The 27,857-nt window shown below is 46.3% G+C and overlaps 1 protein-coding gene across 15 annotated transcripts in view; it reads right to left on the bottom strand.

Annotated features, from left to right (window-relative positions):
* SVIL (supervillin) overlaps window positions 1-12,861 on the bottom strand; it is a 195,523-nt gene extending 182,662 nt beyond the window's left edge. For 8 of the 15 annotated variants that reach the window (XM_083188888.1, XM_083188884.1, XM_083188882.1 and 5 more), the window contains exon 1: window positions 12,744-12,861. In XM_083188888.1, coding sequence (XP_083045014.1) covers window positions 12,744-12,786 — 43 coding nt within the window. In that variant the 5' untranslated portion in view covers window positions 12,787-12,861. The other 7 variants (XM_083188895.1, XM_083188897.1, XM_083188891.1 and 4 more) reach the window with 6 other exon arrangements.
* Window positions 12,862-27,857: the final 14,996 nt, after the last annotated feature.

Here is a 27,857-nt window from a genome sequence, read left to right on the forward strand (position 1 = left end):
ACTACTCTACTTAAAGGCCCAAAACCGCAGACCTGCGCGCTCCCGCAAAATCACCGGGAAAGCCGTTCATCTGCTGGTTATACCAGCAGATGAGCGGCTTTCAGGGCAATGCAACGCCGTTCTCCCCCCTCCTTCGGTGCCGGCCCGGGGGAAAGCCGCTCAGTGTGTATGCACTGAGTGGCTTTCCCCGCAGCGATGACAGCGGTCATCGCTGTCCATACACACTGGGCATAGTCGCCCAGTGTGTATGGACCTTAACTTAAGTAAATTTATCCTATAGAATTATTGGTACTTGTGTAATATCTGGGCGCCCGATTTTTTCATTGTATCGCATCGCATGCAATATAGTGGCATACAATTCATGCGATGCGATTTTTCATTGTAAAGACCCGATCTTTAATTGTATAGTCACCCATTACCCCCACTATCCAACTACGCATGGAGTTGATTTTATATAGTGTGGCGAGCGCAGCGAGCCCCGCAGAATACATGTAAAGTAATCCGCGTCCCCTCGCTGCGCTCGCCACACTATATAAAAACAACTCCATGCGTAGTTGGATAGTGGGGGTATGAAATTACCCATGGGTGACTATACAATTAAAAATCGGGTCTTTACAATGAAAAATCGCATCGCATGCCTTAAGTAGTGGCATGCGATGAAAAAATCGGGCGCCCAGATAATACACAAGTACCGAATTATTAAAGGTTCTAGAAATGAAAAGGTGATTTCCATAGCAACCAAATTATCTAATGCATCCTTTTCTAGGATGCAATAGAGAAATGATATACAGAATCTTATTGGTTGCTATGAACATCTCCTCTTCCTTTTCATTACTCCTATGTTTCTATGGGGACCACCATGAAGAGCATTGCATTCATACCACCCCTTGAAGTGGCAGAGACAAAAAAAAAAAAGTATACACCCTTTCCTTTTGGGTGTTAAATGGTTGAAGATACATATACACCTTAATGTACACTGGATTATAAAAAAACTTTGCATTTGAAGAGTTAATTATTTGCCTCAAGTATTCATAAAGAAGGCAAGCTCATTTTTATACTGCTCAAAAAAACTTCACAATCCGTGACAAAACTTCAGTTTCCATCATTGATCGTTCACAGGCCCAATTTTGTTCCAGGCCCCACTTAGCAGATAGAAAGTGAAGGAGTGACAAAGGGTCCCAGTCTCTTCGGCTTTATATGCAATAAGCAAATATGAGCGGTGCACAAAAGCTTTCTTGTTCACATTTAGTGGTTCTTTTCAAACACTCAAAGGCAGCAGATGTTTACAGACAGACGTCTTTCACCGGCAGACCATTCAGCCCAATGCAGTGGTTTCAAACAACCTGAAATGTCTCATTCATTTTAATCTACCTGTAAAAAAGTATACACAATCAACTGGTCATTCCGGAGAGGAGATATACTGAGAAATATAAGCCTGGCCAATATATCCACATAGTGTAAGATCACTTTGACATTTCTAAATGTGAAATACCCCAATCAAGAAAATTCTTAATCCTTTCCTACACTTTAATAAAAGAACAGGCCATTGGCTTTAATACAGCCTACTGACCACAGCAAATAAGACAAATGACAGACATGCTAACAAATGTATTTACATTTTTTTTAATAACTTGTGCACATAGCACATGCATAGTGTTCATTCTAACACCCACCGTATTTGAAAGCCCATGCAGTTCCTGTTCCCTGCCTGGGGTGTCGCTGTCTACGGTGGTGTTTATAACAAAGGTCTGGTTTGCATATCAGCGCTAATATACAGACCACACTGTGCTAGAAGCACTACAGCAGACAGCGACACCCCAGGCAGGGAAGAGGAACTGCATGGGTTTTCAAAGATGGCGGGTGTTAGAATAAACACTACATGCATGTTTATTCTTAAGGAAATATGTGTTTGTAAACTGCTAATTTCTTCCATGTGTTTCTCGGTTTAGAATGTAAGCCTGCATTCTAAACCGATGTTACTTACAGTAACACTGCTAGCGTGCTTTAGCTAGGGGGGACAGTGTGGTGAGTCTTTCACATGCTCATTTTGTAAATGTTTGTTGCTATAGGAGACATACACATGATATATGTGGCAGGTCTCCTGAGAAAACAGCCGTTACAGCATGATGTAACAGTCACATGACGACCCACCACAGCCAGGTCTTCCCACCATAGCCCTGTACATCATTGGTACTCTTCCAAGTGATCGTAAGATGCTGTGCTATTTAATAGTACCAGAGCTTATTGGTTCTAGATTTTCTGCCAACTTCCTAGTAATCTCTTCACATCCTACAAAACATTCTTATCCATTATAAACAAGGTCTTCTACTTCCACTAAACCTCATCACATCTGAATATATTCATCTCAGCCTGTGGCATTATCCTCCGTAAGAACTGGATCATCACAACGCCTCAGCTAGAAATACCCCTCATCATAGCGCCTCTAAATGATCCACATCCAGTTACTGACTCTACACCTACTAGGACCCATTGGGTTTTAAGGGTATTTTGGCATGTTTGTTTTCTACTTCTACTTCTACCATACTGGAGGCGATTCAATAAAACTGTGGGATTTGCAGCAGGGTTTCAGCTCCAAGGTTACTTGGCAGTCCGCACCAACCAATTGGCTTAATTGAATAGCTCCAATTTTTGTACTTGTCCACTGCTTGATACTCTCTTGCTAAATTAACTAAAATCTGTCCGGTTTACAGAAATGTATCACTGTGAATATCTAAAAAAGCTAAATAAAAGGGTGGGGAGGAGGGTAATTCCATTATTCGTGGTAATTTATCGCAGCCTGATTGATTCCCTCTGGTTATTTCATTAGTCCCTGCAGGTTGCACTTATGATTTCTTTTCAGGGTAGGACTAATCCAATAACTTTATTTTTGGGCACAGCAATTATGTCAACATACACATAGGGGGGAAATATACGACAATGAGAAAGGTGGTAAACAAATAAGAATATTCTGATTGGTTGCCGATCAACATCCCTTGTGAAATAGAACTTCCATCTTATACCCATTTTACACCGCCGAAAAATCCGGGTCAGCGGCGGGTCAGACCCAGATCATCAGCGGTGTAAATGAGGTATATCTGAGTCCATTTACACAGGTCCTCTACCCAGGTCAGAACCCGCATAGGACCAGTGTAAAGGCCGGTGTAAATGGTCCCGCTGCGGGTCCAAGTACCCGCAGCAGGACAACGGCGTGCAGCGCTGGGGAAGCTGTCCCCAGGTGCTGCGGGAGGAGGGGGGGGGGGTCCCTGCGGCTGCTGAGGGGAGGGGAGGGGGGGGGGGTACCTGTCAGCCTGAGGTCGGAGCCGGAGGGGATGATGTGCGCCGCCGCTGCTGTACCTCTCCCTGCAGCCGCGAAGTTCCTGCGGCGAATGGACAGTCAGCATCGGGGGTCCCTCCGGCACATGGGAACTGTTCCCATGTGCCAGAGGGACCCCCGATGCTGACTGTCCATTCGCCGCAGGAACTTCGCGGCTGCGGGGGAGGTACAGCAGCGGCGGCGCACATCATCCCCTCCGGCTCCGACCTCAGCCCACAGGTACCCCCCCCTCCCCTCAGCAGCCGCAGGGACCCCCCCTCCTCCCAGCACCTGGGGACAGCTTCCCCCCACTACCCCCTCACAATAGCTTATACAAAGTAGTTACCTCATCATCTACAATGAATACATATTTACAGGGAGACCGCAAGAAATAGACAATCAATACAGGTAATACTTGTCGACACTAACAAAAAAGTCGACATACCTAATTGGCATCAAGAAATGACATCAAAGATGACTTGCCGGACAGAATGACAAGACCATTCTGTGTTTGACTCAAAAAATAATAATAATTGTAACCGGAGTACCATAGCTAAATGAAACAGTGGAGTCCAGCAGACTCATTTAACCCTCTAGGTGCCAGGGTATTGAGTCTGTGGATCCACTCAGCCTCACATCTTAACAATTTTAATGCACGGTTGCCTCATCGGATATTACTGGGCACGTGATCAATAATAATATATTTAAGCATAGGTAACGAGTGCTTGGTCATGAGCTCCTCTAAATCTGTCTCAGATAAACTACCATGGGTAAATTTTAACTACATCCACAAGGAAAGGCAGGGCTGACCCAGGTTCAGTGTAAATGGTGCAGACCCAGTTCGAAGTGCTGTGTAAATGGGGTATAAAGCAGGGTCAGACCCCGGAAACTCCAGCGTTCAAAGACCAGGGTCCGACCAGGGTTTTAGGTGTAAAAGGGGTATTAGTAAATTTCACCCATAGGACTGGGAACTTCTCCGGGATTCTAATGCTGTGTACACAAGGTGACATTTGACATTCGATTTTGACTATATAGTCAAAATCGGGTCTACGCCCGAAAACAGATTAATTTAACAGGTGACATAAAGGGGCTCTTACCGAATAGCTTTGGGCATTAAAGCTAGAGGCTCCCCCCCCCCCCCCCCCCCTCCCTTTTCACCTGTTAAATTAATGGGGCTAATTGAAACCGCCCTCAGTGAGTTTTTAAGACGAAATAAAGTTCAATGGGTTTGTTTTTTTTGTTTTTTTACGTAGAATGGCAGAGACGTAGAACAGGAACAGAGCATACTGTCTTATGAAATAATTACGTAAAGAATCCTCACAACAGAGAATGGAAATTTGGCTCCAGTTATCAATGTGTTCCACAAAAGGGCAGTACATTTTTTTTTTTTTATCACTGCTTTTTCACGTAATCTATATTTAGAGATCAACAGTATTTATCAATTGGATCCAGGCAGAGACCACCAGCTGTATCTGCCCAGTTCTTGTTCACTTGGCAGCTGATCAAAAGGTTAACATGCAATCTGCGGGCTAACAATTGCATAATCGTTTAATCCAATGCGATCAATGCTTAATAATTAATTTGATTACGCCATCCCTATAGAAGTGTACGGGGACAACAATTAGCACTAGTTTACAGGTTAAGGGTCAGAAAAATCTTGCTCTATTATCACACTGATAAAAATGAATATCCGATAAAGGAGCCTTCATTGCCAGAAATAGGTTTTTCATTGCTTGATAAAGAACGCCTATATAAAATATAAAACAGAAAAGTGTAAGATGTTTTGCAAAGGAACCAGACAACCACTCTCAGCTAAACGATCGCTAGAATCGGTTTCAGTGATGGATAACAGTCCCTGGGGCCACATGAGACCCTCCAACCTTTACTTCAAACTCAGATTCTCATACTCCTTTTACACCTAGAAGTCAGGTCATACCCAGCTCAAAAATCAGGGTGCGACACGGCTTGTGACCCCTTTCACAACGGTGTCCTCATCCGGGATAATGGCGGGCGGGTGACATCACCGGAGGTGGGTCCTGAGCCTTCGCTGGATGACGAGAACATCTCCCAGAATCCCACTATTGCATTGCAGTGAACGGGTCCAATTACCCATTTACACTGCACACAGAGCATGGTTGAACCAGTGTATAACCCTGCTCGCTTCCAGGGTTGAAATGCTGGGTCTCAACCCGGATAATGTCAAATGGGAGAGTTTACACCGCCTGCAAATCCTGGGTTATTTAGGCTGGCGTAAAAGGGGTATTAAGTCTTTTAATGGGAGCTCCACAAAATAGAGCATAGCTACTTCTGAGAGCCTTAAAAGCAGACTGGAATAGAATCAGCGGCACTCACATGACAGTGCACAGACAGTTACTATTGCTGCTGACACTGTTTACAATGGCTAAAAATCAGAGCTGCTAAGGGCTCATCAGTGTTATCTACAATGCCCAGCATGCTCTATTTCTGTGATAACCAGGAGCCATGGAGGAAGGGCAACAGAGACACATCAATTTTCCAATACATTCACTGAGACCTGATAATCGGATGTGAATGAAAAACTGTAGGTCGTTAGTGATAGTGCTTTTATGATAGGTCAGTTTATCCAACTTGGGTTCAAACACCAAAGCGCAAACACCAGACCAGCTTAGGAGAACAAAGGTATGGTATCTGATCGATTCATTCATTTCATTTCTGCTACCGGTATTTGTAAAGAGGTTTCTCATCTTACAAAAACAAAGTCATATTTTTCAGATAAATTCATGATGCAATTTTGGAAAGCAGCAAAGATACAAGATAAATACATGCAAAGTCTACAGTACAACATGTATGCAATTTCCTGGCTGTATTATAAACTGTCAAACACAAGATAACTCCTTACACAAGACATAAGGAAATCTAAGAGAGAAAACTGCTCAACCATCACAGAGAGAATAGCAGGGTACTAAGTAAACAAATACAATATATATAATAAATAAAAATAGGAAGAAACATTGTACAAAGACACTGTAGTTTCCACACAGAAAAAAAAAATTAAAAAATAAAATTGAGCATAATATTTTGATTAAGTTCATACTTCATTGCCAGGGAATGTTGCAACACATTGTTTTGAAATAGGTTGCAGTCCACGTTGACAGCGAGTGTGCTAATAATGCTAATAGCAGAGGTTACAGAAATGACTGGACCATAGAAGGTATCCCAGCCATGCTTCTGAATACTTGTGACTCAGTGTCTTGTTCTCCTGGCAAAGCGCAAATCTGGCTCACTCTCCAGGTATGTGCAGAGGGCCGAATCTCCTAAGCACATAAAAGGGGTTTAGTGGGCGATTTTTATATCAAATTAAAGGACAACTACAGGATACACAATAAAGTATGCCCCCTTAGAGTCATTACTCATGACACGGACAGACCTCAGAGGTGACCTAATCTAATCGAGATCTAATACCCCTTTCACACCGCCACAAAAACCTGGGTTTTTGCTTCGTGGACCCGGGTCAGCGGCGATTTAAAAGGGCTCAACCAATGTCCATTTGCACAGGTCTCCAGACCAGGGCGGAACACAGGCAGGACCTGGGCAGAGGCCAATGTAAATGGTACCAGCACTGGTTTGGACATCTGTGTAGCAGGAAGTGCTGTTGATCCCGGAAGCGCTTTGCGGCAGCGACCAGAGAGCTGCAAGTGGAGATCAGACACACGCTGTAGTCACCGCACAGGCATCTGAGCACTGCCTGGTGCTCTAAAGGTGGTCCGCAGAGACACTTTTTTTTTCTTTGAGGGGGGAGCACATGGGAGAAGATGCAGTCTGCTGCTGGAGAGGGAGCTGGGGGGGGGGGGGGGGGGGAGAGCACATGGGGCATCCAATAATGACATCCACAAGGAAAAGCAGGACTGACCCAGGTTCAGTGTAAACGGTGCAGCCCCTGGTCCGAAACAGGTCAAAGTGCTGTGTAAACGGGGTATGAAGCTGGGTCTGACCCTGGAAACTCCAGTGTTCAAAGACCAGGGATTTTGGTGTAAAAGGGGTAAAATATATGAAAGGAAGGGAGGTACTTTTGCAAAGTCTATATAGCAGGATAGGGCAAATCTGGATTGCGAGGTCTTCTCCACTTGATCAGTTAAGAAAAGTTTAACCTTCTGCTGGAGAAGACTGGGTACTTGTGTATTTTGGCGGCGCCCATCGCATCGCATACCATAACGTATACGATGGTATGCGATGCGACGCGATATCGTACGATAGTGCACGATGGCATACAATTTTGAAATTGTATGCCAATTTTGAAATTGTATGCCATTTTACATGGCATACAATGCCATACGATGCGATGCGATTAAACATTGTATAAGCACCCTAATGGGTGCTTATACAATGTTAAGCACCCAAATGGGTGCTTACAATGTTAAATGCACCCCCACGCCACCCCCCCACTATAAACGTGAACCCGAAGCGTGGCGAGCGCAGCGAGCCCGCGAGGGGCGGCGGTACGCGTCCTACGACCTTTTCATACCCCCACTATCCACGTCGGCGTGGAGTTGAGAATAGAATAGTGTGGCGAGCGCAGTGAGCCACTGAGCCCGAAGCGTGGCGAGCCCCGCGAGGGGACGCGGATACCTGTGAAGCCCGCGTTTACCTGTGAAGGTATCCGCTGCGCTCGCCACACTATTCTATTCTCAACTCCACGCTGACGTGGATAGTGGGGGTATGAAAAGGTCGTAGGACGCGTACCGCCGCCGCTCGCCACGCTTCGGGTTCACGTTTATAGTGGGGGGGGTGGCGTGGGGGTGCATTTAACATTGTAAGCACCCATTTGGGTGCTCAAAAGCACCCTTTAGGGTGCTTATACGATTTTTGGTCGTATAGGGGGTCAAAATCGCGTCGCATCGCATGCCATCGGGTGCATGGCATGCGATGCGATCTGTTTGTCGTACGACGGACATCGGGGGGCGCCGCCAAAATACACAAGTACCGAAGACTGTACACTGCATGCTGGTAGTCTGATCTCAGAAGGGTAAATATACCTAGAGAATGGGGATAACATGAACTCTTCAAAAGTTCTGCCTTGTCACGGAACTAATGGGGCCTACGCACTTAGCGATTTTGTGTCAACTTATCTGACTAGATCGCTTAGAAAATGCCCCTACATAGCTCCAAAACTAGTTACATGCCAGTCAGGGCCAATGTTCTCACCGGGGAGCACTGGCCCGGACATATCGCTCAGCGCAGTGTGCTAAGCAGTCTAGCATCGCTCAGATCGCTCTGCAACATCGCCATGTGTGTAGGCCCCTTAAGGATACTTGATAGTCCTTTGAAAAATATTAAGGGAAATACTGTAACTGCACTATATCTTTTCACAAGTATAGCATACCTCCCAACTTTGGCACTTCAGCAGGCGGGACGCTGCTGCTGCGCGCCGGAGGCGCATCGAAATTTTTGGGGGCGTGGCCTATACTCGTGTCTCTTCCGCGAGGCCACGCCCCCATTTTGCCGCTATGGGGGCATGACCCAGAGGCTCTGTGAGCCTCTAGCCATGCCCCCAGCCCCCTGGCTGCGGGAATAGACGCTGTGCGCATGCGCACAGCGTTTATTCCCCGCTGCTTAGCAGCTGACAGGGGGGACTCCCAACAGACCCCCACACCGCGGGACACTGCCGCCCGCGGGTGGGACAGCGGGACAGGCCCTGACAATCGGGACTGTCCCGATAAAATCGGGACTGTTGGGAGGTATGGTACAGTGTTAATAAAGTTATTAGAGGGACATGAAAAAGTGAAAATAAGTGTGCCAGTGATGAAGGTTTGCCTGTCATGTTGTGTGTTTCCAGCTTCACTCCGAATGTTTAGTTGGTCATATTAGATTCCTAATGCCTCCAATTTAAAAGGATAAGCATGAATATTTCCATGTTATGCTACCTTATGCATCATCCAAATTAAACGATGAAGTGAATTTGATCAGTTGCAGAAGTAATCCACTATTATATGTTTAAATTAGCTTTAGTTAATGAGGGGGGGAATAAGCAAAAGGTAAAAAGAGAATATAATGTGTTATGTAGATTTCCTATAAAATTAGCAGGCCATCCTCTTTCTGATTATGTTACTACTAGTTCCCAGCCAATCAAAATGGTGAAACAGAACAGTAAAGTCAGCATCAGCAGCTAATCCGGGTTAACACTTCAATTGCTTTAATGGGCACCATCTACTGGCTGCCGGCACACAAGACTCTAGAATTTGCCCCCACCGAGGTGAGGAGCAGTGGCAGCCTTATTATATAAGGATAGTGGTCTTGTACTAAGCTTTGGAGAGACCATACAACCAGCTTTTAACTGCATTAGAAAAGTGTTATGAGCTGGTTGGCTAGAACATCGCTCTCCACTTTATCACACTCCAAAAGTAAAGACCCTATATGAATAGTAATAATTAAAGTTCTTCCAAGAGAGTACTAGAGTATCATTAAATCGAAATCATCTTTTGTATACATAATCCTTTCCTCACTTGAGGGAATAGGTTTAGGTTCGCCAGGTATCTTGTAAGCCACTGCATGTTTACAGGAACTGGTCATAATTTGTTACAGCCCAATTTTAGACCAGAGTAATTGAATAAACCCTTCATAGAAATACTCATTACAATTTAAAAGTGACAATTTAGAACAGAAACAAAAAGTTGAAGCGTAAGTATTTACCCACAAACGTGGGATTGTGCAACAGTAAAATGATCCATCTGAAGCACTTCATTGAGGATCAAGTATCATTAATGATCTGTGCTCACATGACATCACCAGGTAGCATGATCACCTGGGTGTGTAACACACAATGTCAGAAGACAACAATACATTAATACAAGTGACTGGTTGACCCACTCATATTACACTCTGTGGTACAGCGCTCTGCAGCAACATTAAATGGATCAAACACAAGGTAGATCCAACACATTTATATAATAGTACTTGGAAGTACGAAAACAATAGTTTGATAAAGAAATGGTGAATATAAATGGTGATAAAGACCAGCTTCCACTTGCAGACATGCATATTTTTTTTTTATTTATTTTTTTAAGAATGATAAATGAATATCTGTTCTGGCCAATTTTTAACAGGGTATGAGTGAAACACCAAGGTATCCCCATATAAACCTCACCAAATGCAGGAGGAGATCACTACAAATGCCTATTCTGCAGATTTACAGTAACCATTGCAGGATTAGGGTGGCCCATTAATATAAACCACACACTGCAAGATAAAAAGAACTTAACTTATACAAACACCTTGTATCCGCACCAGTGGTCTTCAACCACCCCATGTTCTAGAGAGTGAGGGTTCTCAACCCATGTAAATTATGTGTTACAGGGTGTGAGTTCCCCACTCATACAATAACAATGTGTTGCAAGGAAGGTTCTCCTCCACACAAACCCCATGTGGCAGGAAAATGGTCCATGCCCAAACAAGCTCCATGATGCACATGGAGAGTTCTACACTTGCATAGAAGCCCCACTTTGCAAAAAAAGAGGGGATTATGCCCATACAGGTCCCATGTTGTAAAAAAGGAGGGTGTTATACCCATACAGGCCCCATGTTACAAAAAGGGAGGGTGTTATGCCCATACAGGCCCCATGTTACAAAAAGGGAGGGTGTTATGTCCATACAGGCCCCATGTTACAAAAAAGGGAGGGTGTTATGCCCATACAGGCCCCATGTTACAAAAAGGGAGGGTGTTATGCCCATACAGGACTCATGTTGCAAAAGTGGAGGGGGTTATGCCCGTACAGGCCCCATGGTGCAATAAGTGGTTTCCCCAACCGTACAGGTACCATATTAAAGAATAAATGGTTACCGCCATATAAACCTAATATGGCATGGTATCTAGAACCCCACAATTATACAAACGGTGAGGAGAAACTCCATCCAGTACATGCAGTAGTAAGGGACTCCCTATTATCAGAAACCTCTCCTACCATGCTGAGGTATGTGCTTCCCAGTTTGTAAACCCCTTACCCGTCTCCTGCAGTACACCTGCCACCCTACCTACATACTGCTCCCCACACACCCCTTACCTGCCTACTGCAGTGCACCTGCTCCCCTGACTGCACAACGCTCCCAACTCAGCCCTTACCTGGCTCCTTCAGGCATGAACCTGCGCAGCGCTCCCCACACACCCCTTACCTAGCTCCAGGAGTCCCTAGCTCCACACACCCCTTACCTAGCTCCACCCGTCCCCCTGCACAGCGCTCCTGACACACCCCTTACCTAGCTCCAGCAGTACACCCGCCCCCCCTGCATACATAGTGCTCCCCACACACCCCTTACCTGGCTCCTGCAGTGCACCCACCCCCCTGCATACATAGTGCTCCCCACACACCCCTTACCTGGCTCCTGCAGTACACCCGCCCCCCTGCATACATAGTGCTCCCCACACACCCCTTATCTGGCTCCTGCAGTGCACCCGCCCCCCTGCATACATAGTGCTCCCTTCTCACCCCTTACCTGACTCCTACAGTACACCTAGCCCCCTGCCTGCACACACCGCCCCCTACTCACCACTTACCTGGCTCATGCAGTCATGCACCTGCCACCCTACATACATAGTGCTCCCCACACACTCCTTACCTGGCTCCTGCAGTGCACCCGCCCCCCTGCATACATAGTGCTCCCCACACACCCCTTACCTGGCTCCTGCAGTACACCCGCCCCCCACACACCCCTTACCTGGCTCCTACAGTGTGCCCGCCCTCCTGCATACATAGTGCTCCCCACACACCCCTTACCTGACTCCTACAGTGCACCTGCCACCCTGCATACATAGTGCTCCCCACACACCCCTTACCTGGCTCCTACAGTGCACCCGCCCTCCTGCATACATAGTGCTCCCCACACACCCCTTACCTGACTCCTACAGTACACCCGCCCCCCTGCATACATAGTGCTCCCCACACACCCCTTACCTGGCTCCTGCAGTGTACCCACCCCCTGCATACATAGTGCTCCCCACACACCCCTTACCTGGCTCCTACAGTGCACCCGCCCTCCTGCATACATAGTGCTCCCTTCTCACCCCTTACCTGGCTCCTACAATACAGCTGCCCCCCTGCCTGCACAGCGCTACCTACTCAGCCCTTACCTGGTTCCTGCAGTCATGCACCTGCTCCCTGCATACATTGTACTCTCTACTCACCCCTTACGTGGCTACTGCACACACACCAGCAGCAACTTCCAGCTGCAGGTATGAAGTTTGCCCGCTACACATCACTGTAATAATCTGCCCCCGGTAGCCGCTGTCACTCACCCAAAGCCCCAGGGAGATGCGCTGCTCCACTCTCCGGGATGTATTAGCACTCCCTTTGCCTCCACTTGTAGAGCTAAGTGCGCTCTCCTCCTCTCCTGTCCACCCCACCTCCCGCTCCCAGCCCAGCTACAGAGACCAGGCCAGCGTGCCCGCGCTGCGCGTCCCCACCTGGTAATGTCAGTTCCCGGGAGTGCGCGCTCCTGCAGGGCATGCCGGCTTCTTCCGGGCGGCTGCTGCTGCTGGGGTGAGAGGCGTGCCGGGGAGGGGGAACTTGCCGCTGTAAACGCATATAAAGACTGACGGGGAGATGTTGCAAAGCTTGGAGGGAAGGGTGCAGAGAGATAAAGTACTAACAAGCAGCGAGTGTACTAACAAGCAGCGAGTGTACTAACATGTCACAGAGAAATGAGTTGCAGAAGTGTCTCAAAGTAACCAATATAACTATAACGTTTTTCTAGCACAGCTTGTAAGATGACAAGTCAGAAGCAGATTAGTTTGGTGTGGGCAACGTCTCTGCTTTATCGCTTAAACATTCCCTGTAATGGTGTAAAATGCCAGCTGTCCTTTTCTAATCTACTGTACAAAGTTTAAATCATCTATATACATACCTCCCAACTGTCACGCTTTTCGCGGGAACGTCCCCGAATATCGGGACGTCCCGCCCGGGGCAGCCATTGTCCCGCGGCAAGGGGGACAGTTGGGAGCCCCCCCAGCTTGCCGAGAATAGACGCTGTGCGCATGCGCACAGCGTCTATTCAGCGCCGACGAGCGGCGAAAACGGGCGTGGCCGGAGTTCGCGTCACCCCGCGAGGCCACGCCCCCATTTCTTGAGGCCGCGCCCCTTTTTCAGGCGCGAACGTCCCGACCTCCCAATTTCAAAAGTTGGGAGGTATGTATATATACTGTATATGTCTAGTGTCTGTGAGTCTCCGAAACACTGCCATCTGCTGGCAGAGAGTGAAACCATCTCTCTCTCACTTGCACAAACACAGAAGGTAGCAGACTAGCTTTCGAAGCTTTTTCTTCGAGTGGGCTTACTAGTACGGTATATAATACTGTACATGCACAAGGTTTAGCCAGGTGCTTACCTTGTGCCCAATTTTGGATGTCACGGATATGAAAGTTCCCGATACCTGCTTATCCAACTACTGTATAAATAATTGGTTGCTGTGGGTTTCAGCAAAGAAACCCCACAGCAGGATTTTTTAAAAGAAACCTTTCCAGATGTTTTAACCATTCCCGGTGGTCTCCAATCCATCTTTGTATTGGGGAGGAGGCAACAGGGGTACGGAAGGTGCATGGGCTGCACATACTTTTTGTAATTTCACTTTGCGATGTGATATGCGTGGGAGCGTGCATTGCAAGCCCAAGACACACCGTGTGGGCACTGTCACAGCTACTCCCGAGATTGGGCAGATGTATTAAGCCTGGTGAAGAGATAAAGTGGAGTTAAAGAGGAAGGAGATAACGCACCAGCCATTACCAATGTCATTTTCATTGGCTGGTGCTTTATCTCCATTCACTTTATCTTCAATTTATCTGTTCTCCAGGCTTAATACATCTGCCCCATTGGATGAAAAAGACAATGCTTTGGAAGGTGGTTAATTGCAGACTGATTAAGTTAATTGGAAACTATCAATTGCTTGATTAGTCCTTGGTCGGTGGGGTGCCACTAGGGTCCCACAGGAGTCCCCATGTTCTTTCCTAAAATTAACGATTTTAGGAAAATCAGACTTGCTCTGATGGTGCATGAAAATGAATAACAAAACAATGTGGGCTGGCAATTGAGAACTACTTGTCTAAAGGGGCCCAAACACCTGCGGTGTATTGGTGCAATTCCCCAGTTCCATGATGGTCGTGTCAGGGAACGCATACTGGGGACCTTTTTTTACATGCTTAATTTCCTCAATCTGCTAATGGATCACTGAACATCGTTTGGTCATCTGGTTGGCGGATTGCCATTTCCAGTAGACTGTGGGACTATAGGACTGGCCCACCAGGAAATTTCCCGGTGTCCCACTGGGCCAATCCGCCGCTGGCTGTGGGTGCTAATGTTTTTTTTTCTTTCTGTAGGGGCCCAATGGATTTTTGTGGGGCACCAGTGACTACTTCTCTTCCAGGTGCATTGTATGAACTCACGCCCCTGGACGGAGCGTATGATTTGCTTTTGAAATCTGAAGTTTTCTAAAGCTGGGTACACACCTATACAATCTCACATCTTATGTGTTGGTCAACACCAATAAAAAAATGTTTCGGGAATTGCATATTGATTTGCAAATGGATAGCATTTACCAATTGATTTGCAATTCTCTTGCAAGTTAGCAAAGGGCATCTTCTCCTATTGTCTGGACCAGTGTTTTTCAAGCACTGTGCCTTGAGGTGTTCTCAAGTGTGCCCCCAGATTTAGAGATGCCCAAACAAGTTTACAGCTACCACCAGCTCAACTGCTATTTACTGGTCTTGTCTTTTCATGTAAAGGGCCAATGTATTTTATTTTTGTTATGGTACAAGATGGAAAAAAATGGTAAAACATGTGTGAAAGGGTAAACCCGGGTCACAATTCCAGGGTCTTCGAGACCAGGAATTTACCAGCGTCGAGGACCCGGGATTTTCAACCCGGGTTGACCCTTTCACACAGAAGAAATACCTGTGTTATTCAGCAAATTACCAGTTAGAAATGTTTAACCCGGTCATTTGCTTTTCTGTGTGAAAGCGCGGTCAGACTAGGATCGGTAAATGAAGGCCGGGATTTACAGACAATTCGTTCTGAAAGTGGTATAACATCTAAAAGGCTGGAGAAAACAACTCTTATTGTGTAATTAGTCAATGTTAAAAATATTTACATCCATGGACAAATACTGTATCTAAACTGGGCTGCACCCAGACATTAGCTGGCAAATATGGTAAATATGCATCTGGACTTCATTTCAGGCAAATGAAGTGTTGCTCTCTATGGGCCTTATTCTGATCGGAGCGGCCAAACGTGCGTACGTTCACAATTACCGCACGCTAGCCGTACGCGGCCGTTAGGGTTAAGTCCGCCCACAAATCGGCCGCTTGCGTACGGGCAGAAATAACGTAGAAGGGGAGTGGTGTACAAATGAGCGTACGGCAACGTACGCGGTCGGCCCAGCCCTTACACTCCGTCGACTAGCGTACGACTGAGCGTACGGCGCCGTCTACGGCCGTCTTTCCTCCGTCTCCCCACCGCCTTCTTGCGGCGATCTGAGCGTACGCCAGCTTGCACGGACGGGTCCCTATTGTTTTCAATGGAAAACTCAGCTTATGTCACCGCTCGTGAGAGTGAGCGTACGTCCGTGCACGCTGGCATACCCTTCACATATATGGACCTGCAAATCTTGCCTCTCAACTACTAATCTGACAATTGATTAATTAATCTATTTGTTATTCACTTATTGTTTTCTATTAACTCAATTGTCTACCTTAATAAAGACCTAATAAAACTACATTTTAAACCACATTACATGTATATTTGTTATGTTCTAATGTGGCATTTTAATCACTATCTATGTGTCCCCATATTGCTGTTACTTTTAAATCAAGTTATGTTGGTGTTTCTGTATATGTACTAAATTATGTCCATAATTAGTTTGTCCAAAATGTGTAACATGTATACCTACCCTGATGTTATGTGTGATGTTTTAATCGAAAAACATTAAACATTCATGCATTTTCACTATGTGTTATTTTACTCAAAAACACACACATTTACACATCAATCATTACCCCTCACCTCAAATTACTAATATAACTTACATTACACATCTGTATGTACCTACCCTTACAAGCCCTCTAACATATTTATTATTAAAAACACAGGCAATTTATAATACAATATCAACTTTTATTTCTTACAAACATAATAAGGGGGGGGGGGATAAAAAAAAATTAAATGCGGGCCTCCAGTAGGCCAAAAAGAAGTTGCAAATAAAAAAGGGTCAGGAAGATCTCCCGAATAAGGGCTGCCACCTCCTCCTGCTGCTGTTCAGTGTCTGTAGTGAAGGGATAAAAAAAAAAATTAATATACAGTATAACATAAACAAATGTTTGTTGTATTTGTACATAATAAAAAGTTGTGAGTTATGTGTGAAGGGCACATACATTTTTAAACTACATTGAAGATGGGTCTGCTGTAAACACAGTACTAAAAAAAAATATGTTAACACACACATACTGTACATAGTAAATAACATTAATTCAATTACTCCTTCATCAATGAATGTATGCTGTATCCCAATTGGTACTTTGTTTTTGGGGGACTGTCCTCTAACCTCACAATTAGCCTGTGCTATTTAAGGGTTATGACATTGTTGTGGCTTAAGCACTCCTTACTATTTTAAATTTAGGACATTGCTGTACAAATTATAGGCCTACAGCTGTAGGCCTATAATTTGTACAGCAATGTCCTAAATTTAAAATAGTTTGTAAAGCATGCATCCGCATGGCCTCACACACTATTACCAAAACAATCTCGACATTTAAGTTGCACCAGTGGCAGATTAAGCCTTTGGGGGGCCCGGGGTACTTTAGAGCGGGGGGCCCCCTTGCACTTGTCATTACTGGCCGCACACTGCATGGCCGAATATTATACTGTCAAAACATAGAGTAAAGGCAGAATAAACTTGGTCAATGGTTACCTGCAGGGGATATATATATATATATATATATATATATATATATATATATATATATATATATATATATATATATATATATATATATATATATATATATAGACAGGGGGTTGGCGGCACTCGGAATAATAATAGACACCATATATATATATATATATATATATATATATACACACACCACATGAAAAGCCTGTGTTTGTCCCTCTGCCCCTTACTCTGGAGGAGACCTCACAGTCCTAGTGCTGCCTCTGATTAAAAACCCTCCTATGACTAAGCTGCTGCTGCTGTTCTCCATGGACCTGAGAAGTATGTAATGAGCTCCACCAATCAGAGCTCAGCACAAACTTCTCAGCCTCTGTCCTCTGGTGCAAAGTGTCATGGGACTTAGTCAACTCCCAGAAAAGCACTGCACACTTGTGCAATCAGTGTGCCTTGCCTCCCGATGCTCAGCACCATAAATCATTGTCACATTGGCAGATAGGTGAAGCTGCAGCACTACCCCACCCATGCGCAAAACATTTAGCAACAAAAAAAAAAACATAACTTAAACATTGTCTTTTTAAAAAAAAAAAATGACAACCACAGGGGGCCCATAGCTAGAGGGGGTCCCAGGGGCACTGACCCCTTGCGCCTCCATTATAATCTGGCCCTGTGTTGCACATCATGCTGGGAACTGGAGTTACCCAACACCACATAACTACCACACCACTAATGTCGGATATCTCATTGGATGTACTGTTATGTCAATTATTCAAGGGGTGAGGCATGGACACACTCAAAAAAACCACCAAGGGGACCCTTGTTCCTGGAGAAGGACAGGACACACCTCATGGTCGCCCTGCAGTGATATGTTGCAACTAATGTTGATGTTGGATACACATATGTGGTTGTTGTGATTGCTTATGTGTAGAAATGTGTAGGTCAACATTAGACACATTATTTACTTACGGCTACTTGAGCCATCCTGGGCGCCGCTGGTTGGCTGTGGAGTGGTTGGGGAAGGCAGGAGCAAGGAGGATGGTCCTGGTCTTTGGCCCGAGGTACTGGGTGTTACTGGGGAGTGGAGAGGTTTGGGGGTGGGTGGTGGAGAGGTGTAGGGGGGTTGGAAATGGGGTGGGGAGGGGGGGGGGTGTGGGTTGTGGAGGGGGGGGGGTTGTGGAGGGGGGGGGGGGTTGTGGAGGGGGGGGGGTTGTGGAGGGGGGGGGGGGTTGTGGAGGGGGTGGGGGATGGGGAAATTGTGTGGGTGAAAACTGCACCCTGGGTCTCCTCTTCTTCCTCCTCCTCTTCTTCCTCCTCCTCCTCTTCCTCCTCCTCCTCCTCCTCTTCTTCCTCCTCCTCCTCTTCCTCCTCCTCTTTCTTCTCCTCCTCCTCCTCCTCCTCCTCCTCTTCTTCCTCCTCCTCTTCCTCCTCTTCCTCCTCCTCTTTCTTCTCCTCCTCCTCCTCCTCCTCCTCCTCTTCTTCCTCCTCCTCTTCCTCCTCTTCCTCCTCCTCCTCCTCGGCTGCCTGGTCCCGGGCTGCCTGGTCCCGGGCTGCCTGCTCCCGGGCTTCAATGCGTGCCCTTGCCCGTGCTGAAATGTTCATGTTGATGGCATAGAAATCGAAGATTGGGTTTCATAAAAAAGGGGGAAAGAAAAATTCACATTAGTCATGCTCATAACCTTCAAAATTATCATTGCTGTGAAATTTCAGACATTTATCATGCAAACTATTTGATATCCTACACCCAAAAACTGATCAACTACTTAAACCCCCCTATACACCCCCATATACACCCCCTATACACCCCATATACACCCATATACACCCCCTATACACCCATATACACCCCCTATACACCCCCATATACACCCATATACACCCCCTATACACCCCCTATACACCCCCTATACACCCATATACACCCCCTATACACCCCCTATACACCCCCTATACACCCATATACACCCCCTATACACCCCCTATACACCCATATACACCCCCTATACACCCCCATATACACCCATATACACCCCCTATACACCCCCTATACACCCCCTATACACCCATATACACCCCCTATACACCCCCTATACACCCCCATATACACCCATATACACCCCCTATACACCCCCTATACACCCCCTATACACCCATATACACCCCCTATACACCCCCATATACACCCCCATACTCAGGAACATATTTATAAAAAGTACACCAAACATTGCTAAAAAACGCTGACATACTAGTAATCAAAACTTACATCGGGCAATATGGCGGCGAAGGCTGCTGAGTAGAACCGGCTGCCGCCGGCGCAGGTCGGACCAGCGCCGCTCAACCTGTCCCAGGCTTCTGCGGACGCCGGTTGTTGAAAATATCAGGCGGCGGGCAGCATTATACGCCCGCCGCTTGTCCGCATTAGATACATATGGGCCCCTGGGCCCCAGGTGACGATCCATCACTTCCACCAGGGCCAAAAGCTCACATGTAGAAAAGGGCCTGGCTCTTGTAGAAGTCATATTGGCAATGGCGCAGTTATTAATTGCAGGTACATATATCACTTTTGGTGCTTGCTGATTGGTCGAAAAAATTGTTTGTTTGGTATTAACTTTATTAATCCCTCTTATATTAACAAACTGGATGCGAATAGAAACTTACGCGGACCGTTCCGATATACACACCACAACCAACAGCATGCATTCAATGAAGAGAGAAGTACTGTATTTACAGTGTGCGGAAAATAATACACGCACCCCGTCTACTCCTAACTACGCTGCTTAAAGGGGGCTCAATACACCAATTGCCATGAAGAGAAGTACTGTATATATATATAGTAAGCGGAAATTAATACACGCAACCGTCTACTTATAACTACGCTGCTTAAAGGGGGCACGATACAGCGATATGCATGGGGAGGAGTACTGTATATACAGTAGGCGGAAAATGATACACGCAACACTCTACTTATAACTACGCTGCCTAAAGGGCCACAATGCAACATGTTGCTGTATGACAATTTCATACACATTACATATGTAAGGAAAGCATTATAACGTGATGTTTTGAAATGTGACTCACAAAGCATACACGAACTCCAACAGATACCAGCTGACAACACTCATCATTGGAATGACAGGTGCACACATTTCACGATGTAGCCCACAATGCTCCACAACCTGAGTAGATACATATACGGGTGATTGATCAGGTGCATTGAGACCTGCGTAATTTAAGCGGCAATTATCGGCGGGAAATATCGGCGTAAATTTGCATATACCTTGCGGGGAAAAATATACGCCCCCTTGTTCGTGGCGGGAGATTAACATATAAATATTCAGTCAGATGCAGGCCACAATTGCTGCAAACATGTCTGACTCTGACGATTCAGCAGCAGAGGACGCTCTGCAGAGAGCACAAGCCGAATCCATGCTTCAAGCATTACAGAAGAGGGAAGAGGAGCGGAGAAGGAGGGCCCAAGAGAGGAGTCGCCTGCAAGATCAAGCGGGCCCCTCAGTAACAGGCCCTGGTGAACCTCCACCAGCTCCACAAGGGCCAAGCAGCCAGCCAGAACAAGAGGTTGCATCTCTCCAAACAGGTGTGACCCAGCAGGTGCATGGTGAGAGAGCTGGGGCCACCAGAAAACGTGCTGCAACATCTAGGGTGATGACTGAGCAGGATACCACCACCAGAAGGAGAAACCCTGCATTTGTAGAGGCCGAAATGTGAATTCTCGTGCCCAGGGCACGCGAATGGATTGAATTGGCAACCAGGAAGCCAGGTGCCAGTGCAAGGAGAAACCTTTGGGACAAGATCACAGAGGAAGTGAACCAGGTGTCACCAGTGGTCAGAACTTGGGACGCGGTGAAGAAAAGGTTAGTGTGTTTGTCAGGGCAATTTGTTCAGCAGTCTCCAGCAGGAACTGAGGCCCTTATTCTAGTTCTCTCTTTCTGGCCAAATATTTCTTAGATGGACAAAACCATGTGCACTGCAGGTGAGGCAGGTGTTACTTGTGCAGAGATAATCAGATTTGGATGGGGTTTTACACCTGCCTCACCTGCAGTGCACATGGTTTGGTCCATCAAAGAAATATTTGGCCACACATGGCACAAAAGATCACCCACACTAGGAAATGTCACGTAGCTAGGGGTACCACCTAGTCCCTTTAATTCCGGACACATATTAATTACACAGGTTCTGTGGCTGGCTGACTTCAAGACTCCACTTCACCTAATTTTAAACTGCCACAGAACCTGTGTAAGTAACATGTGTCCAGAATTAAAGGGACTAGGTGGTAACCCTACACGTAGCACAGTGGTGCACATATCTCATGGTGATATTTGTATTTTTAAACTTGTAGGTGGACTGACTTCAAAAGTGCCCTGAAGAGGAAGATGACTGACCGGTACAACCACAGCATGTCCACCGGGAGCGGTCCTATGCCTGACCATTTGGAGTTTACCCCCCTGGAGCTGGACTCCTGTGACGTGATCGATGTGGGGGAGATCAGGGGGATCTCCAATATGGACAGTGAGCTCCCGGTGGAGGTCTTTGCTGCTGCTTTTGATGGTAAGTCACAGTAATGCATTGTATTTAGAAAGATATTTTTTATTGCGTATGTGATGGTGACATTGTTTTCAATTCTTATCCTAGCAGAAGCAGAAAGTCAGGATGTACCGGCAGCATCGGCCTCTGCAGAGCCACAGGTGGAGCAGGTGGTCCAGCCTCCATCAAGACGTCGCCCCCAGCCCCAGCCACAGGAGACATTGAGTGAGAGCCTGTTGGTGACGCTGGACAGGATCGAGCAGCAAGGGGTGGATGCTGCGATCCGTCAGCAGCAGGTGGCGGATTTTCTGGCGGAGTGGAAGGCCACAAACCAGCTGCAGGTTGAGGCGTTGAACCGCATTAATGAAACTCTGGCGGCTGGCATGCTAAGCATTGGCCAACACCTCAGCCGCCAGAATGAACTTCTTGCGGAGCAGCTGTCCACCGCCAGGTCCCTAAGGGACAATCCCCCATCTGCTGCCCCACCCCAAGCTGCTCCCCAACCTTCCACCTCGGCTGACCCTCCTGTGGCGACTAGGGGAAGACGCCGAAAGCCAGCTGACCCAAAGGCCCCTGTCCCCAAGGCCCCATCTAAAAGGGGCAAAAAAGGGCCCAAATGAGACCTGGGTCACTTCCTCTGTGGTTGGAGGCCAAAGGTTTAAATTGCACTGGACATCCGCTTCCTGAGTTGCCCATCGATCCATTTGCGTGCCATGGGCATGAAAGTTCGTATTTTGACCTCTACAAATGCAGGTTTTTTTTTTTGGTGGTGTGTATCTTGCTTAGTAGTCACCCTGGTTGTTGCAGTACGTATTCTGGTGTCCCCATTTCTTTCACCATTGCATTTGCAGGGTAACACATGTTTGGAGATATGCAACCTCTTGTTCTGGCTGTTTTATTATTTGTGTGTATATTTTTTTTTTTTTTTTTGATTTCTCACATTAAAGTGTCAAGCTGTGATGCTGAACAGCAAATAAATTAATTTTACAAATTAAATCTAAATGGTGGTATGTGTAATTTCTTGTGTGAAACAAATACTAGATTTATGTGTACTTACTGACCAGGGTATTTTTGAACATTTGTTGAAGTGTGGTGGAAGTTTCCCATGTGTAACCCTCTCCATGGCCATTCCCATGTTCCTATCCAACTTTTCCCTGCTAATTAGTTTGTGTCAGCACATGTGCAGAGCAACTTAATAGGTGAGAAAGCAGTTTGTGTGCAGGTGAGGTAGCTCCTACAGTAGTAGGTAAAAGCAGGTCCAGAACAATGCTTTCCTCATGGAGTGGGTGAGGCAGACAAACAAGGGTGAAAAGGTACATTTGTGTAGGAATTCATATGTGTCCTCCCTAAAAAAAGATGTGTGAATGGGCCAAACATGATAAATTAGCTTGTGAACAAACATGCATAACTTTTAAAATATATATGATTTGACAGTGTCATAAGCAGATGTAGGAATCCTTTGTTAGAGAGATGAGAGTGCAATAATGTGATTGGTGGCATCTTACATCCAGAGTGTAGTGAAATCCAAATCATAGCAGATGAGATAGTGGTACAGGTCATAATTTGGGGTACTATACAAAGATTGTGTTGAAAATAGTGGTCATGTGCTTCAAACATTGCAGAAACATCGTTTGTAGCTGTTAGATGTGGTTTATGTTATTGTATCCTAAATACAAAACCTATGTTAGTATTAGAGTGAACACGTTGACACATGTCGACTTGTGTAGATTGAGTGTGCTACTGCGTAAAGTCTATGAAAGCAGGTAGTGAATGTGTCAGTTTATCAAATACCTACCTTAGCGTATAAAAAGATTCTTACCTTAAATTAAACAAACCTTTAAATGTGGAGAAGTATAGAAACATAAGCTTCCAATGTGTTTGCGTGCTGCATGTGTGGCTTGCAGGCAGTGAAATCATGGTTTGGAGTTAATAGACTGCAGCATTGCTTATTACATTCAGGTGTATGTGTTTGAGTACTAATCAGCGTTAATTAGCCAACTCAGGCGCACGCTGGCAAACGGTATCTGTAGGAGTGGTTTTAGCTGTCGGTTGGCGGCCGCCTGTTTGGTGTCCGAAACGAACGGTGCCTTAGTCGATCGTGCGGTAGTAGCACCGCTCATTTCTGGTGCACACCCCCGTGTACGCCCATATTTACGCCCATTTTCCCTCATTATTTTGGCCGCTCCCATCAACACGCCCCTATGCCGCCCCATTACCCGTACGCTCGCGTATAGGTTTTTTCGCACGTTGAGACCACGGCCGTAAGCGTTGTGGCGTGCTCGCGCCGGCGCATTAGCGTATCTGCACATGCGCAGATCGTAAAAAAACCCGGGACGTACGCGTACGGCCCGGACGCTCCAACCAGAATAAGGCCCTATGAGTGTACTGAATGACAAGGTGCCCCAGCCAGGCTTTGACCCTGCCACAGACTCTGCTTTATCCTTTTTTTAGTCTGTTAAATAAAAAATATATAAAGTAATTGTCCATGACAGTCTGCAGAAATATGTCACACAGAAGTGTAACTGGAAATTTTTTGTCTATATAGTAAAATAATTTTGGACCACTCTAAGCACCATCATAAAGTTGTACTACCAGGATGCCTGCTCCTTCTTCATTTAGAACCTAACAGAGCACAGTACTAATCACATTACTCTACATCTGGAACATTAGTCTGAATGACATATACAGTCTTTGTAGCCTTATTATGTACTAAATAACGTGATTGGCTGAATAGATTCCTTATGAAGCTATATTCAGTTTGGACTTCAAGACAGGTCCCACTGTCACCCTTTGCAATAACAGTTTTACTTGAAGATTCAGGGTATATTTAATTCATTACTGTGCCATGTGGGGAAAGGCTATTCCAAAATTTGCATTTTCCCCCAAAAAATAAGGCAGTAACACAGGGAACTCGCTGATTCCACACAACTGTTCAATCAATGGGGTTTCCCCCAGCCTAACCCCTGATGTTGCCATTTTCTTGCAGACTTTAACTCAAAGCTTTTGAGGCTGCAAGAAAAAGTAAGCTTTGTGGAAGTAATGTGCAGATTAAACCGTACTAATTGAACTGTCCCAATGTGGAAATTAGCCACGGGTAAACTCCAATTAACTGAATATGGCCCATATGCAGCGACGGATTGGGTTGCCGGGAATGTGGGAAGGTTCCTGCTTGGCTTGCACAACAGTGTTCTTCAGGCAGGGCCAGACTCACAATGAGGCAGATGGAGCTACAGCTCCAGGCCTCCAGATAAAAATAGGGCCACCATTAGGAAAGCAGGATGATAAACAGTTGCCTAACTGTCCACCCAGTTGTCCGTAAATCATAAGCATTAAAACCTTCATTTTTATTTGCACAACAGTATTAGTGTGACATTGGAGCTGATAATATAGAAGGTGAACGTGCCCACATTACACCTGCCACACCCACAGCACTGGTCAGGTAGATGGTCCTGGTCTGGAGCAGTGAGGGCTGCAAATTATCACAGCTCTATTTCCCAGATTGTAAAGTCCTAATTTAACGTCTGCCCTCAGGGGTGGTCATGATGATCACTGTGCTTATGTGCTGCACTGGTATTTTATACATCTTTCAAATTTAGCAGAAACCAATGGTGATCTATGGTGGGGACAAAACACATTCTAACTGGACGGTAAGACAGTGGTGAGCAAGGTGATATAGGCCAGTCATATAATTTTCTTGCCCTCAGCATCATGTAGTAGAAGGATGTTAGGTAGACTCAGTGGCACCCTGAGGCAGTTGCACGCAGTAGTAGGGTGAGTACGGGGGGGTGATAAGATAGGGAGGGCAGTGAGTGTCTCTAAGGTGGTAGGGTGAGCCGGGGAGTGGAGTAGGGCAGGCAATGTATGTCCCTGGGGTCAAGGGGAGGGGGTAGGATGTTCAGTTTCTGTTCCACGGGGGAATCGGTTATGTTCCAAGGGCTGTGGGGTGTGCTGGGCTACAGGTCTGTTCCAATGGCCAAGGAGGGGGGGGGGGAGTAATGTATGCATGTATGTATGTATGTCCCTATTACAAGATTTTGTATGATCATAAGCAGTGGAGTAACAAGAATGATGTGGGCCCCATAGCACAATCTTGGAGGGACCACCCCATTGTCACTACAATAGCGGCATAGGTGCTATTTATTTGTAGTACATACAAGATTGCAGCTGGGTGGCATATAAACACCCCGAAAACGGCCATTAACTGCCCTTGCTGCCACTCCACGTTCCCTTCCCCAAATGGTCCCTTCCTGTGCTTTTGTGGTATGTGAATAGTCTGCTTATAATTGCTCCGCTGTGTGAACATTGGCACTGTGTACAGGTTACAGTAGCAGTTTCAATCATAGGAACATAGTAGTTTCCTTGGTACAAGGGTAGCATGAAATGTTTATTATATAAAAGAACAATCATTCAATGCTACAGAACCCTATTGCACAGGTCCCCCGGCAAACTGCACAGATACATCCACAATTTACACAGACCCCGGGGCTTAGTGCACAAATCCTGGCTGACATGTAGCCTTAAACACAATACAGCTGAAAACCATCACCAGGTATTGTTTAAATGACATTGTGAAATATTTGCGTAACCAGGTAAGTGAGAAACTCCTGAATAATATAATTTTACCATACTACATTTATTAAATTGCTTCCGGGAGATCCTAAAGTTATAAATAAGAGATAGGCATGACGCCATTTGTGTCACCTACTACAGTAGGTAGGGTTGTAATGATCTACATCATTATGCCAAATCAATGATCCCTTTGTAGTGGATGAGCACATCTCCAGTAAGAATCTCCCAATATTGGAAGAGATTACTGGATATTCTCTGAGATCAGGTGAAAGGGATGAATTGTGGGGATTAGTGTCTGTGACAGGATCAAAGAATCAGCTGTTTGTTTGTCTATGTACTAGGTGGTGATTTGTACTAAAGGACTCAGACACTTAATCAGTTGGCCACTTATATTTCCCCTCCCACCCTCCCTCCCTTTCCACCTATATGATACCGCTTTCAGACCGCACTCCGAACACGGCATATTGCCATGTTCGCGGGGCCTAAACACGGGTCACGGTGCGGTCTGAAAAGGGCACCACGGGTCGAGCAACACGGGTGTTCAACCCTGGTATTGACCAGGGTTGAACACGGCTATGACCCGTGTCAAGTGAGTGTGAACGGGTGCCTGGGTCGAGCGACCCGTGTCCCGTTCACAGTATGGAGGAGGCAGCACTGTCAGCTCCAAGTACTGCCTCCTCCCGAGCCCCCGATGACGCGCCGTCGCCCAGCACCGCCCCATGTGACGTCACCGACACGGCAATATGCTGTGTCGGTGTCGGAACTTTCAGACCGCATTGCCGTGTTGCTCTGGAGATGGGACCCGTGTCCTAATCCCGTGTGCGACACGGCATTTGCGGTCTGAAAGTAGTATTATTCACACTCTACAATCCCCACCAATAAAATACAGATATCTACACCTAGGGACCGATTCACACCTGCTCGCATAGGTCCGAATTCAGCGCCTGTCTAATGGTGAGGCCACTGCGTATGCTCATTTTCCGTAATGCGCATTAGCATGTACCTTTGGCAAACTTCTGTGTTTGCAAGGTGCTCGCAGCATGATTGACAGGCTGTGGGCGTGCTGGGTCATGGGCATTCCCACAAATGGTGTGCACACCCATGGAAATGTTGGGAGTTCCGTACACAACATAGACTTTGCCTGCTAGGGGCGAGTGCATGATGTCGGTGTGTTGAACAGCTAACACAATAGACAAACCGCATGCACCAAACATGGCAGATTATTCAGTAAGGTTCTCAAAAGCAAAATATTTCTCTAACGGGAAAAACCATGTGCACTGCAGGTGGGGCAAATGTAACATGTTCAGAGAGTTATGTAGGGTACACACCACGACGACCCGCTCACGATGCACACGATGTTCACCGTGAGCGGGTCCGATCCAATGGCGACCCGCACCCGGCAGTATGATCGTTATTCAGATCCTACCTGCAGAAGGTAGGATCTGAATAACGACCGACTGACCCGCGGGACCGCGCATCGGATCGGTATCGGTCCACACCAGGACAGAAAAGGGCCCAATCACCACACAATCTACAT

The sequence above is a fragment of the Crinia signifera genome, chromosome 5, assembly GCF_055691185.1.
Source record: "Crinia signifera chromosome 5, ASM5569118v1, whole genome shotgun sequence".
In the NCBI taxonomy this organism is placed as follows: Eukaryota; Metazoa; Chordata; class Amphibia; order Anura; family Myobatrachidae; genus Crinia; species Crinia signifera.